Source organism: Anabas testudineus, chromosome 14 (genome assembly GCF_900324465.2).
Source record: "Anabas testudineus chromosome 14, fAnaTes1.2, whole genome shotgun sequence".
NCBI classification, from domain to species: domain Eukaryota; kingdom Metazoa; phylum Chordata; class Actinopteri; order Anabantiformes; family Anabantidae; genus Anabas; species Anabas testudineus.
Window position 1 is genome coordinate 9617487 of NC_046623.1, and position 12921 is coordinate 9630407.

The 12921-nt window shown below is 40.6% G+C and overlaps 3 protein-coding genes across 5 annotated transcripts; 2 read left to right on the plus strand and 1 right to left on the minus strand.

Moving 5' to 3' along the window:
- The first annotated feature begins 130 nt into the window (after positions 1 to 130).
- Positions 131 to 5148, plus strand: bicdl2 (BICD family like cargo adaptor 2). 2 transcript variants are annotated; one of them, XM_026372201.1, is made up of 10 exons: positions 131 to 209; positions 779 to 1299; positions 2303 to 2518; positions 2709 to 2825; positions 3193 to 3339; positions 3545 to 3691; positions 3928 to 4002; positions 4209 to 4291; positions 4404 to 4518; positions 4619 to 5139. In XM_026372201.1, the coding sequence occupies exons 2-10, from the start codon at positions 1054 to 1056 to the stop codon at positions 4778 to 4780; spliced, it is 1308 nt and encodes a 435-aa protein (XP_026227986.1). In that variant the 5' UTR covers positions 131 to 209; positions 779 to 1053; the 3' UTR covers positions 4781 to 5139. The 2 variants fall into 2 exon arrangements, with proteins under 2 accessions (XP_026227986.1, XP_026227987.1); XM_026372202.1 differs by lacking the exon at positions 3545 to 3691 and having other exon boundaries at positions 4619 to 5148.
- A 379-nt stretch (positions 5149 to 5527) lies between these two features.
- si:dkey-71l1.1 (Porin3_Tom40 domain-containing protein) lies at positions 5528 to 8929 on the minus strand. Of its 2 annotated transcripts, none has more exons than XM_026372205.1 (10): positions 8766 to 8929; positions 8128 to 8328; positions 7750 to 7814; positions 7577 to 7669; positions 7378 to 7479; positions 7146 to 7251; positions 6924 to 7046; positions 6743 to 6819; positions 6556 to 6658; positions 5528 to 6458 (listed from the first exon to the last, which is right to left on the minus strand). In XM_026372205.1, the coding sequence occupies exons 2-10, from the start codon at positions 8309 to 8311 to the stop codon at positions 6319 to 6321; spliced, it is 993 nt and encodes a 330-aa protein (XP_026227990.1). In that variant the 5' UTR covers positions 8312 to 8328; positions 8766 to 8929; the 3' UTR covers positions 5528 to 6318. The 2 variants fall into 2 exon arrangements, with proteins under 2 accessions (XP_026227990.1, XP_026227989.1); XM_026372204.1 differs by having other exon boundaries at positions 7750 to 7817.
- A 261-nt stretch (positions 8930 to 9190) lies between these two features.
- On the plus strand, positions 9191 to 12166 carry fdxacb1 (ferredoxin-fold anticodon binding domain containing 1). Its single transcript, XM_026372203.2, has 6 exons — positions 9191 to 9286; positions 9379 to 9692; positions 9791 to 9947; positions 10073 to 10276; positions 10423 to 10581; positions 10689 to 12166. The coding sequence occupies exons 2-6, from the start codon at positions 9515 to 9517 to the stop codon at positions 11941 to 11943; spliced, it is 1953 nt and encodes a 650-aa protein (XP_026227988.1). The 5' UTR covers positions 9191 to 9286; positions 9379 to 9514; the 3' UTR covers positions 11944 to 12166.
- Positions 12167 to 12921: the final 755 nt, after the last annotated feature.

The window sequence follows — 12921 nt, forward strand, 5'->3', positions numbered from 1 at the left end:
CTCAGTGTATTCCTCCCTCTGTGTGTGCTCTTTACCCTTTTAACTATCTAGAGGTGGAGTCACTGGCTGCATTTACATACTGTATGTTTCCACTGCCAGGGAAACCAGCTGAGTCTCTGTAGTACAAACACTCCCAAACACACACCCACACACACTCACCAAACAGGAAGACGATACCTGTTTGGTGCCAGTTGGCTGGGAACTGTTAGGTAAGACAGACTTCATTTCTGTTCCTTCAGAAGTTCAGAGTTAAAACAGATCCACACATATGTTGTGATGAAAGAAAATAATGTTAAGTAAGAATGAGTTTGCCTTTAAATTGTTTTAAATGTGATGACAGTATGGTTTTATGGTAGTGAGAGGTGTTAACAGGTGAGGCAGGACTGAAGACAGAAATGACAGAGGGGACAGACTTCAGAGGGAAACTATATTGTCACCAAATTTAGTAAATATAGACAGCATATTCTCAAGTCTTATTTATTATTAAGACTCACCAGGTGGACAACGATTTTGTTGTGCTTATATCAAATAGTTTACCAAAATGCCCTGAGGGAGGGGATCAGAACAAAAAAAGTAGAGCTGGTATTTCGGTCAGTGTAACAAAAGCACCTGTCAGACAAAAGACCTCCTTAAAGGTGATGTTAGATTAGATTACTAGAAAGGAACTTGTCTGACACTCACACAATGCATCATCTATGTCAAGAATGTAATAGCTACACTTAATAAATCAGCTTGTTGTGGTTTTTTGTGTTAGTGAAGGTATTTTTCTTATCCACAGTAATCTGTGGAGAGCAGGAGATTTGAATGATGCCAGTGCCACGGATGGTTGAATCACAGTGAACAACGAGTTTGGCAGAGACATACTGGATTCCAAAACTGACCCGCCACAACACCTGCAGACCAGATCATCAAGAAACTGAAAAGGATTCCTAAAATTTTTACAAAAAGAGGTTCATGGCTGGCCCCTTGCCTTCTGTATGAGTGTGGATCACAGGATGGGAACAGTAGTGTCTTTCTAACTGAGACCTACTCTACAAAACTGCAATTTGAACAATGTTCACACCCAGGACAAACAGTCTTCCCTCCCCCAGCCTAGAGGATTCATTCTTCCCTCTCTCCTCATCTTCCTCAGTCTCTCTATCTTTAACTGTTCCTTCATCCATATCCTCTCCTGGTGGCATTGACAGTGGAGGAGGGATAGAGACGGATCTGATACTTGCTGCAGAGCTGGGACGGGCTTTACTGGAGAAAAATGAGGAGCTGGCAGCCTCACTAGAGCAGAGGGAGAGGGAGGTGGAGGTGAGGATAAAGCCATATGACCAGTGTTTCAACTATGTCTTCAACATGCAAACTTTGTAATGCTGCTTGAAACGATAGTGATGTGGGAACAAATTCACCACTGAGAGCAGTAGAATCATTATAGATGTGGGAAGATGTGGAAAACAAGTCTTGCACAAACAGTACAGTAGAGCATTATGTAAATATTGAAGAAATGAACACAGTTAGGGATGAGAATGTACCTGTGTTTGCAAATTATTTTCAGTAGTAAAAATGAGAAGGATAAACCTTCAATGAAAGACATTATGATTTGTGGCAGAATTACTATGGTAATTTAATGCTGATTTGAAGATACAGTGGCAAGAAAAAGTATGTGAAGCATGTTTTGGAATTTTATGGCTTTCTGCATTAATTTGTCATAAAATGTGAGCGGATCTTCATCTAAGTCAAAAGTATTAACAAATATGATGTGATGTGTGTGAATAATAACACTGAACTCTAACGTTTTATGTCTTTTTTGAGAACAATATGCCAGCTCTGTCATAATCTTTGGACACTCCAAAAGGCGAATTTTGTTTTTCTGAAGCCATTCTGTTGTGTGTGTTGGGTCATGATGATATGCCGGGGCCCGTTTTATGCCAGATGTAGTGCTGTGTATTCTTTCTAATTAGTTCAATCTTAGCTTCATCATCACATTTTGCCAATACTGCTGTGGAATGTCAATGTGCTCTTTGGCAGACTTCAGGCATGCAGCAATGTTTGCAGCTTACTTGGTGGTGTCCTGCTATAGACACCCTGCTTGTTCAATGTTTTACCTACTGTAGACTCATGAACTCACTTATGGTGGCTCGCACTATGACGTTTTATGGTTGTTCTCAATAAAGACATGAAAGATCAGATTTTTGTGTTAATATTTCAGGCACATTATACTTGTTAATACTCTTGACTGAGATGAACATAAAATTCCAAAAGGTTCACATACTTTTTCCTGCCACTGTAGTTGATGCTGTGTTTACTGTTTCAGGCTTTACAGCAGGAGAAGCATGTTCTTCATAGGAAGCTGGAGATGAATGAACTGGCATCTGGGCAAAAAGAGGCCGAGCTGACTGCAGATCTTGCTGCCTTGAGGGCTGAGCTGGAGCGACATCAAAGCCAGGGGCAAGACCGGCGAAGAGATGAGAGCGAACAGCTGACTCAGTTAGCCAACCATAACCAACGCTTGGTGGAGCAGCTATCAGAGGTTAGTTTCTAGCCCGAGCCTCAGAGCGGCCTTAGGACACTACTAACCCACATCATGATGACGCTGTTACAGTGAACAGAATGTGGTGTCATGTCGTGGTCACATTAACAATGCAGACCAGCAGGTTTAGGGAGGTTCACGTGTGGAACAATAGTCTTTCTCAATGCTACTGTTTTCCTCCCGCCCACAGGCTGTAACACTGGAACACTCCTTAAGGACTGAGCTCCGTTCCCTGAGAGAAGAAATGGAAGAATCATCGTTTAGCCGTAACATCAGCCTCACACAATCAGAGAATATACAAGCAGAGGTAAAGAAAATCAATGCCAAAGAATCTGGTGCAGCTATAGTATGACATTCATGAACCTGTCGTGTTATCCTGAATGCTGCAGGATAGTAAATCATACACACACGGCTCTGATTTCCTAACACAGGAACATTCTAAAATATGAAATTATAACAGACCAGCACAGTAAGGAGCTGCAGTTGTCTGGGTGCCGATGAGCATTTTAATTCCAGAGCTGTGTTTATATAGATTAAATCTTTGAAAGAAATTTGCTTGGTAAATAAATAAGCAAGACATGTTTGTCTGTGTCTTGCATTCTTTTATTTAGGGATTTTACAAAATCAAAACACTGAGAGTTCAGTCTATCTATCTTTCTCTCCTTTGCATACAGAACAGGATTTTGGGGGGCCGACTGTCGCACATGGAGATACAACTAAAAGCTTCACAGGAGGACACTGATAGACTCCGCTTGGAAAGAGAAAGACTACGAGAAAGAGTGTCAGAGCTCCAGATCAAACTGAGAGAGAAAGAAGCAGAGGTGAGAATCAGTGACAAAATGGAGTGATATGCACGATGAAATGTGGCAGTGATAGATGAAACCTCAGGAATAGTCAGAGAATTAAGACTGCTGCTAAAAATACAGCGTTACTCATCACTAATTCAAACTAAATCACAAGCATGGCTACTTTGAAGCTCTTAATCTGTGTGTGTGTGTCTCACTGTGTGTTTGTGTAATAATGTAGATAGAGCAGGAGCAGGGAGTGGTGTTTGAGTTGCGTACTTTGAATCGCTCTCTCCAGCAAAAAGCTTTGAACATGGGAGAAGAGAGCATCCTGGACAGCACTCACACACAGCCTTTGTCTCTGCTTAGTGAAATACAGCAATCGCAGGTACACACAGGAACGCACATACACAAAACACAGAGTCCCTGCACTAACAGGCGCACAATAGCTAACTTTGGTTAATGTGTATTCATTCTGAGCCTGTACTGACACCGTTAATTTGCAACTGGTCTCCAAAATTTCAAATCTTTGTGGCCAAACTTGCTTTCAACTAATGCAAATTTTGATCTTACTGACTGTTCGATCTGTTGTGTTGTTAAGTATATCCCTCTATATATAACCAGGCGAAAGAGGCTCTTCTAGCTCACTCCACAGTCCTGCAAGCGAGAGATGAAGAGATACAAGCTTTGAAAGAGGAGGTATGCTGAACTATTTTCAACCACACTTTTCACAAAGATAATCTAACTTTTTATTTTAAAATACTGTGATTTACTTTGTTGGTTCATTTCATTAGAAGACTTTTACAAATCCATCTCAAGTTATCCTGTGCTCATCTTAAATCTGGATTTAAGATGTAATTTAGAGGAGGATATTGTGACAACAGTGCCAATTTCACTCTTTGCAGGTGAAATCCCAACAAGAGGAGCTAGAGTCTTTAAGGAGGGAAATCACACCGTTTAGAAGCAGTCCTGAAAAGCCAAGCTACAGGTAATGCTACTACTACTAATAATAATATAAAGTATTGCTGATTTAAATTCACTTTACTTGACTGAACCCACAGTTTCATGTATGTTTTGCTAATTTCTATATGAACGTACAGTTCCCTAGAGAGTGAACTGGCCATGGTGCGTCAGGAAAAAGAATCATTAACACAACAGCTTCTCAACACCATCAAACACAAGGTGGCACTGTCTCAAGAGCTAGATGCCTGGCAGGTGGGTCTGCATGCAAGGACATCAAATTGAACAAATGTAAAATACCGGTAGTGTGCACGTAGATTTGTTTTCCTCGTCTGAATCTTTCATCTTGTTACAGGAGGACATGCGTTTGGTGATCAATCAACAGGTGCAGCAGAAAGAGGAGGAGAGGCAGAAGGCGAAAGAGAGAGAGAGCACTGGATTCCAAAGAAGCAAGTCTTTGAAAGTGAAGGGTGAAGGAGCGAAAGGATTTTTCTCTTTTTTCAAGGAAAAGAAATAACAGAGAAGTTGAGCTTCAGTTAAAATCAACAGAATATCAGATATTTATCTTTGCCACTTTGAGCTAATGCTGCCAGATACACTGTAGCTGTAAGACAACAAATAAAATGTTTACAGACCTCATATTTTAATATATTTAAATATATTTGTATATATATGGATGTACAGTAACAATATATTAACAGGACAGTTTTGAGGACTTTATATTAAAACATTGCTAAACATGCTGTCATTTGTCTGCTGGTTGTTTTTCACCATAGTCTTATAGGTGCAACAGTGTAAAACTGAGTAAAAAAGAGTAATGATGCACATACAGAGGAAGATTTGTCTCTATGAATGAATCTGCAGTCATTTCTTACACTGGAACAATGCTACACATAAAGGGTTAAGAAAAAGAAACAATAACTATGATAGAAATAACATCTTTAATAAATTAAGTCAAAGAAGACAGGCATCCTGTACCATCTTTCTCCATGCTTGTAGTACATGTTAATAATACATATGCAACATTTCATATGCTAAACTGAAAATGCCAAGAAGCAGTGTGAGTAGTGCAGGTTGCATACGGGTCAGTGTTTCCACATGTCTTCATCTATATACATACAGTACACTCCTGTCTCAGTAGAGTCAGTACATTGCCACTTGCACACCTCAGAAGGATGTTAGCACATATGGCACAGCAGGTGCCGACTTTTCGCTTGTGTGTAACTCACACACACACACACACACACACACACACACACACAGTCAAACACACAATTGCTCAAACACGCAATTTTATGGCTCATACTGCTTCCAGACAAGTTCAATCATTTCCTAAAACCCTCATGAAGTTGAATTTACTGCCAATCACTTTGGATCTAGATTGATTAATTATTAGCTGGTCCAAACCAGCTCAAAGAAAATTACATGAAATAATGAATGAACATTCAATCAGATTCATATTTTCCTTGTTGTCCTTGGCATTGCCACATGACGGACAGCAGCTGTTTCAAACCTCACTCAACAAAACAATAGCTGTCTGGAAAATGACAATTAAAATGGTCAGCAAGAAAGTCAGATACATAAAATTCTAATCAATGGATGAAAACAGGAAAACAGTATAATCTTTCCATACAATCTACATACATGTGTCTTTATGACAACCTACAGTAGAGTATAAAACCTTTGTTCATTTTCACTTTACACAATAGAATGCCTCTTATCCTTTGTTTCCCGTGTCCACGAGGTGATGCACAGTCTAGTTTCAGGGAGAAACCAACTTATCTCAGGCCTGATATGTTAAGGCCTGTCAAACTGTAAACCCAATCTGTTTGTGTAACCTACTGTCAGCCAGAGAGAAAACATCACCTTCTTTTAAAGAGGTAGGTTGCAAGATGAGATGCATCGATTTCAGGAAATATTTTGGGCTTCAACACCCAAATAGTCCATGATAATCCATAAAGATCAGATCACTATGTGGTTTCTGAAACAAGTCTTGGGATCTGGATGATTATCCCAACTGTGAGTTTTAATGTTATGGTATAATGGTTAGTGGAATTATCCCACGTTGACACCTAGACCCACTTGCAGCTTGTCACCTCTATGATTTACAAAGGCACCCATAATCAGGGTGGCAGGGAGTGGGGTCAGACGCTTCTCCAACACGCCTCCTATTATGCACCGACTGTTTATCATACCTGGAGACACACATATAAAAATGTCTTGTATATTGTATATATGTACATATGTTTTCATTGCCCATGACGTGAATTAAGACTACATAAGAAACTTTACCTCTAAACACCATGTTTGCTTCTGGTAGTTCCATCTGGTATCCAAAAGAGGTTGTAGTCTCTTGCGTCCTGGTACTGGCTTCAAACTCCACTCCGACTTGGATCTGGTTAACATGCACACATGCATTTTTTCCAATATGCACCAAAAATATATGTTGTGTTTATACAGTTGGCAGTATTTACTGTACCTGTTTGTTGGCTCTGTGATAGTAGCTAGCATGGGCACCTCCTTTTCCAGCATTTAGTGTTGCAACCCAGTTAGGTCCTGCATGAGAAAAGGTGAAAAGAAGCTGGTAAAACATTAAAAACATATCGGAAAATATGCCAGCTAACCTAAATCAGACATTTCAGGTAAACACTAAATCTTACTTGAGTACTGTCCAGCCAAAGTAAGAATTCCTCCTTCCTCTGCTCTTCCACGATGGTAGACCAATTCCCCTCCTAAAACCAGTCCAGAAGACACACTCTGCAAGAAGTGTGCCACAAGGATAACTGTCCAGGAGAAACACACAGACACATTACAGATTACTGATTTGTCAGTTATTTAGTGAAAATGGTCATGCTCTTATCATTCAACCTCTCATTTCTCACCTGACTCTCTGAGGATGTCTGGATTGGCTACCGTCACAGCAGCAGTGAAGTCATTCCCCCTGTACTCAGTCTCAAACTGCCACGTTACAAACTGAGACTGTTGCGTCTAAAACAAAGTGAAAATTTTGAATGTCAAATGACACCTGAAACAGTTAAGCTACAGAAACTGTAGCTTCATGTGGGATAAACCAGATGGATTTAAGGGAAGGCAATAAAGACACTGGAATCTCACCTGAAAAACTGTTCTGGCTCGTACACGCTCAGTAAGATGCAGCAGAGCGTGAGCGTTCAGACTACCTGAAGAGTCCATCTCGCCAATCAACGCTGGGGCATCCTAACATTTGACAAAGGATCACAATTCCAATTTATACAGCTAATAATCACATCTAAAGTACTGGTAATTTTTTATTATTTGATGAATGGTGCTTGACCTTGTCCTTGCTGTAATCGTCAGATTGGAGATGTTCTACGTGGAATCGATAATATGAAGGACTAACAGCACTGAGATGGAGAGAATGGCTGACCTAAAAGCAAAAGAAAGCATCATGTTCAACATCTTTTCAAGCAAATGCATGCCTGTAAATTAATGTAAAGGAAGAGTTACCTTGAAAAAACTGCTCAGAGTTTTATTGATGATCATCTTAACTCCCTCGATCTGTTGAGGAAAAACTTCTGAGGAAATAAGGAGTAAAAAAAAAAAAGTCTCATAAGACGATGGATTATGTGTAACTGCAGTATAGATGGCTCTTCTGATCAAGAATCATTATTACTGGCTGAAAATCTTAATAACGGAGCTACAGAAATTAAAGTACTCAATTTATATAATAATATTGGTACACTTTACCTAATATTTTGTAGCACACTCTTATGAGGCAATCACTGCACAGCACTTTCTGCAGCCCTTACTGATAAACTCGTCCTGAGCAAACGTCTTTAGTTCTCTCAGGTTTAATGGGCGCCTTCTCCCAAAAAACAAACATACCTTTGCAGCTTCTATGGAGAGAGTGGAAGCTGCCAGGATTGGGTAGGCGGCCATCTCTCCTCTCCCAGCGTGGTGGACTGTCCCAGTGAGAAGGATGAGAGTCCCAGCGAGAAGGAGGGGGCTCAGTGGAGAAAGGCCAGTTCTGGTGGCCTGGGCTGGAAGACAAAGCCAGAACACTGCCCATGTGGGCTCCAACACTTCCTACAAGACAAAAAGTGGAAAGGAGAGATATAAGATTTAAGCAGCTATGACCAATTTAATTACACCTTTACCTTTGTGTTTTATCAAACCTTGAACCTGAGATCTATCACACAGCGTTTCCATGTACTTTATACAGTAAACTGGCTATAAATAATATAAAGCAAATGTAAAGGTCATTTTTGTATACATACCAAGAATCAAATAATTACTCAAACGTAATGCCACCAAATATGAAGATAAAATAAGGAATAGACACGTGCATTTTTAAATTTTGCTGGGTCTTTAAATTGGTTTATACTGGATATGAAACTTTAAAGTCGCAGGAGTGGTTACTGTATTTTGCATCATGCAATGTCTGTTAATTGTATGTGCAGGTGCAGCAAATCCGTTAGCTAGCATGACCTTAGCATCAGCAAAAACGCGAGCTGTTTTATTACCTTCTTTCTATATATTATCGGGAAGCTCTAAAATCCCGAGCGGAACTGAGAAGAGCACATTACAAAAACAGCAGGCTGTGTTTTCGTAGTTAATGAACTATTCATTTGCGAATGAAATTGATGTTGGAATCAACTGATGCTGCAAATAGCTCCCTCCTCCAGATGTGATGCGCCACCTTAAATACGTCCCCCTGAAAACACGACTTGAACCCCAAGGTCTGAAAAATAAGCTTTAATATTTACACGTATAAGACCAGCATCTTTATGCTAATACTACTACAATAGTATCCATATATTTTCACCTTTACAGCTTTAACTTCAAATGCATATGTTACGTCTTTTGAAGGATTGAGAGCTCGGGCACATGGTGTAACGTTCCGCGGGTTTTGTTTCCAGTCGGACTACAGTAGCTGCAGCCCTGTGTTCAACGCAGGCTGCTACAGGTGGTTTATTATCGTTCAGCTTTCATGGACTGCAGCGCTGAGAACAGGAGAAGGTCAACGGCTTCATCCTGCAGTATTGTCAGTATATTTAGTTTATTGGTCTGAGACAGTCTTAAACAGACGATATGGAGGCTTCTTATTAAATTTTGTAATTATTATCATCATTTTAGACAGCGAAGAAGACCGAGTGAGGTTTTTGTCGCCCCTACGCGCATCTCTTCTTTTCACACTCCGGGGTGAACAGATTTCGGGAGCAGCCTTTCAACTGAGTTTTTGTGTGTCGACACGTTTCTGTTTGGACTGGCCATGTCTCCTTTACGGTCCATATTGCTAGTGGGAGAGGGGAACTTCTCATTTTCTGCCTCTCTGAGCCAGTTGTACTCTGAAACAGAGACCACCGTAACAGCCACTTGTCTGCAGAGTCAGGATGAGGCACTGCGGCACGAAGGTGCAGCCAATAACATTCAGGTCATTGAGGACTCCGGTACGTGTTTGTGGGTGCTTTCATTTATCTGTCCAGAGCAGGATCTAATGGGGCTACGCATGAATATAAATTATTTTCTTTTTCGTTTTGTTATTTAGGCGGAACTGTGCTTTTCGAGGTGGACTGCACAAAGCTGGGGGAGTGCGCTTCTCTGCAGGACCGTGCATTTGACCGTGTAGTGTTCAACTTTCCTCACTCTGGAAGGAAGAGTGGGGTTAAAAAGAACAGAGAACTTCTCAAAAACTTCTTTCTAAGGTATAAATGTAATGATATATATCTATTTTCAAACCTTTTAAATTATCACTGATATAGCCCAAGTTCACACGCTTCAGGTTCTCCTTTCCGTGACTTGTGTTTTCTGTTACTTTCTGTCCCTGCAGCTGTGTTCAGGTGTTAGCTGAAGATGGGGAGGTTCATGTTTCCTTGTGCAACGGACAGGGTGGGACACCAGCGGACCAGCCGAAGCGAGAGTGGCACAACAGCTGGCAGGTGGCTGCCATGGCAGCAGAAGCACATCTAATCCTTAGTGACGTCCATCCTTTTGAAAGTGAGAAATACCACGGCTACAATTGCACTGGATACAGGTAAGGAGTAAAGGTGAGTGTTACTGTGTTCAAATAGAAACAGCCCTTTGTGTTTCTTATGTATGTGTGTGTGTGTGTGTGCGCGTCCATGTTTGATGTGTGTTTAAATACCGAGATTTTCTAATAATGGTGCGTCTTTTGTGCAGGAGCCAGGATAAGGGCTTTCATGTGGAGAAAGCTTTGGTCCATGTGTTTACTCGCAGCCTCAAATACACCTCTCCTCAGGTGCTCAAGGTGGAGGAGGTTGTTGAAGAGGGGAAGGTTCAGTACAACATACCAGTAGAGCTCAGTGATTACCTATTCAGGTACAGTAACACAGATACTCTCATGATGTTTTAGTAATAGGCAAAATGTATATGATAAGAAGCACCGCAAACAAAGTTAATTAAACACGTCTCTTTTCTTTCATCAGGGGATTCCTCTGCTCAGGTTCAGTCCACCCTGTCAGGTTGGTGCAAGATTTTATTCTCAATGGGCTGGCAGAGAAGTGGTCAGTCACCATGACGACAGAGACACTTCCCTTCCTCCTGACGGCCAAACAGCTGCGGCTGTGCCGTCACGATGTAGACAGCGCACACTGTTACTGGATCCGCCTGCTTCAGAAAGACTACGACACTACCTCCACCGACAAACAGAAAGATCAGCAGAGTTTTGTGGACAGTGAGGCTCCCAAAGCCGCACGAGAAACTCTGTCAGAAACATGTCTTACCTCTGATAAAGTGGACAGGGTGAGGAGTAAAGGAGCTGAGAGCCTAAGGTCTTTATGCTCTCTTGATGTCGATTCTGAATTGGAAAGTGGTCTTTATGTGCTGCGTCCATCACTTCTCCCTCAGATAGAGGAGCTTATCACCAAAAAAGAGGAGTTCACTAACAATGCAGGGAGTCGAGAGGAAAAGGATGAAAATATTAAAAGTGTTGAAGGTGAAAGAAATAAGAAGGAGGGGCGCTGTGGGGGCTCTAATGGTGTTGGCAGCTTGCTATTTGGTACTAGTGGTGTTGTGTTTAGGAATGTAGCCGTCAGCCTGTGGGCTGTCCCTGCTTTTCATGAGCTTCTCCTCACAGGGGTTTTCCCCTCAGAATGTGAGCCAATCAGATTGCTCGGACAAAGGCTGGAAACGCTGCTCGCTCCCCATGGCGTCTGCCTGGTCACAGAACAGGAAGCTCTGCGTCTGATGGCACAGCCTGTGGGTTTGGTTGGTAAGGTGTTTGCAAACAATGCAAGTGACAACATAGGCCATATTAGTGTAACAATGTCCTTAAATTTGGATCTTCTTGCTGTGCTACTGTTCTCACTCCCTGACTGGCGGCTCCTGTGGTCACATGATGCACGCTTTTTAAAACAGTTTGCATCGTCCCCATCTCCAGGGACTCCATTCCACCCATTTTCTTTGTTCCCAGAGCACTTCACCTTCGATATCAGCTTCTGGACAGGCTCGTCGTGGGAGGAAAAGATGTTCCACGCCGTGGTCCGAGAAGCCAGTTGTGGAACTGTGGAGCATGTTAAACTCATTGATAGATTCTCGCATCCTGACCTGAGCCAGACCAGTTACTGCTACAGACTCATCTACCACTCACACTCACATGCTCTGTCACACACACAAGCCCTGCAGTTTCACAAACACCTGGAGTTTTTACTTTCCTCTAGGTTGGAAGTCACCATTAGGTAGCTACATTTCAGTCTCACTGAGGGACAGGGATTTATTCTACTTTTTTGCAGAGATATTATAATTACTTCGTTAAAATTAAGTCTGTTTGTGACTGTTAATCGAATTATGGCCATATAACCTGCAAAACTGTATAAGAACAGTGTTTACAGTAGTTGAAGTATTGCTGTACTGTATCTTTAATCTAATAACAATTGTGTATATCTGTGTGTGTTATCATGCAGTAAACCTGTTACAGTATTTAACATAAAGTTGTGGTCTGTTATAATCATTGTAAAATAGTAAAGGTTACATGTAGTAAACAATGTTATAACGCAGAATAGTAATACTGCCCTGAAATCAAAACAAGCATAGATAATTCAAATTTACTTTATTTATTAAGGGTAGCTGCAGCAAGTCTGTAACTTTCCTGCAAATAATACTGATACATATATTATGAGAAATTTAGGATTTAGCTTTAGCAAGTTTGGAGCATACATGCAGTTTTTGCTTTCCAGAGAGCAACTTATTTAACCAAAGTATAAATTAATATATAAATTAATAATTTATAATAACACATTTTCACATGTTAAGCTGACCTGTGAAATAAAATACTAGTCTAAGTAATTCTTTAGTTTACATTGACCACAAACAACAACAACAATAATAATAATAATAATATTAATAAAACTGCTGGGATATACTCCAGCACTGCTGTAACCCTTAAAAGGACAAGAGGTTAGGCTAATGGATGGATGGATAATGATAATTAAATATCTTATTTGTTCAAACATAGACAAAATGTAATAATAAATAATAATAAAACTATAGAGATCATCCAAACATTAAACAATAATTGAAAACCTGTTGATAGATTTTGAAATATGTTGTGTATATAAAAAACAGCTTTAAATATCTCAAACATTTGTCAGAACTTTAAGTGAGCTACTGGAAGACTGGATAAAGAAAATAGAGACTTCACAAAGAGTTAACAAATGCCAA

Bases quoted from the DNA above. Each gene is read 5' to 3' on its own strand.
- bicdl2 (XM_026372201.1), top strand. From the start codon at position 1,054: ATGTTCACACCCAGGACAAACAGTCTTCCCTCCCCCAGCCTAGAGGAT. The intron at 2,826-3,192 runs GTAAAGAAAATC...CTTTGCATACAG, and splicing joins CAGAGAATATACAAGCAGAG to AACAGGATTTTGGGGGGCCG. The intron at 3,340-3,544 runs GTGAGAATCAGT...GTAATAATGTAG, and splicing joins TGAGAGAGAAAGAAGCAGAG to ATAGAGCAGGAGCAGGGAGT.
- si:dkey-71l1.1 (XM_026372204.1), bottom strand. From the start codon at position 8,311: ATGGGCAGTGTTCTGGCTTTGTCTTCCAGCCCAGGCCACCAGAACTGG. The intron at 7,670-7,749 runs GTAACTCTTCCT...TTTTGCTTTTAG, and splicing joins CTCTGAGCAGTTTTTTCAAG to GTCAGCCATTCTCTCCATCT. The intron at 6,820-6,923 runs GTAAGATTTAGT...TTTCTCATGCAG, and splicing joins TTTGGCTGGACAGTACTCAA to GACCTAACTGGGTTGCAACA.
- fdxacb1 (XM_026372203.2), top strand. From the start codon at position 9,515: ATGTCTCCTTTACGGTCCATATTGCTAGTGGGAGAGGGGAACTTCTCA. The intron at 9,693-9,790 runs GTACGTGTTTGT...TTTGTTATTTAG, and splicing joins TCAGGTCATTGAGGACTCCG to GCGGAACTGTGCTTTTCGAG. The intron at 10,277-10,422 runs GTAAGGAGTAAA...TCTTTTGTGCAG, and splicing joins TACAATTGCACTGGATACAG to GAGCCAGGATAAGGGCTTTC.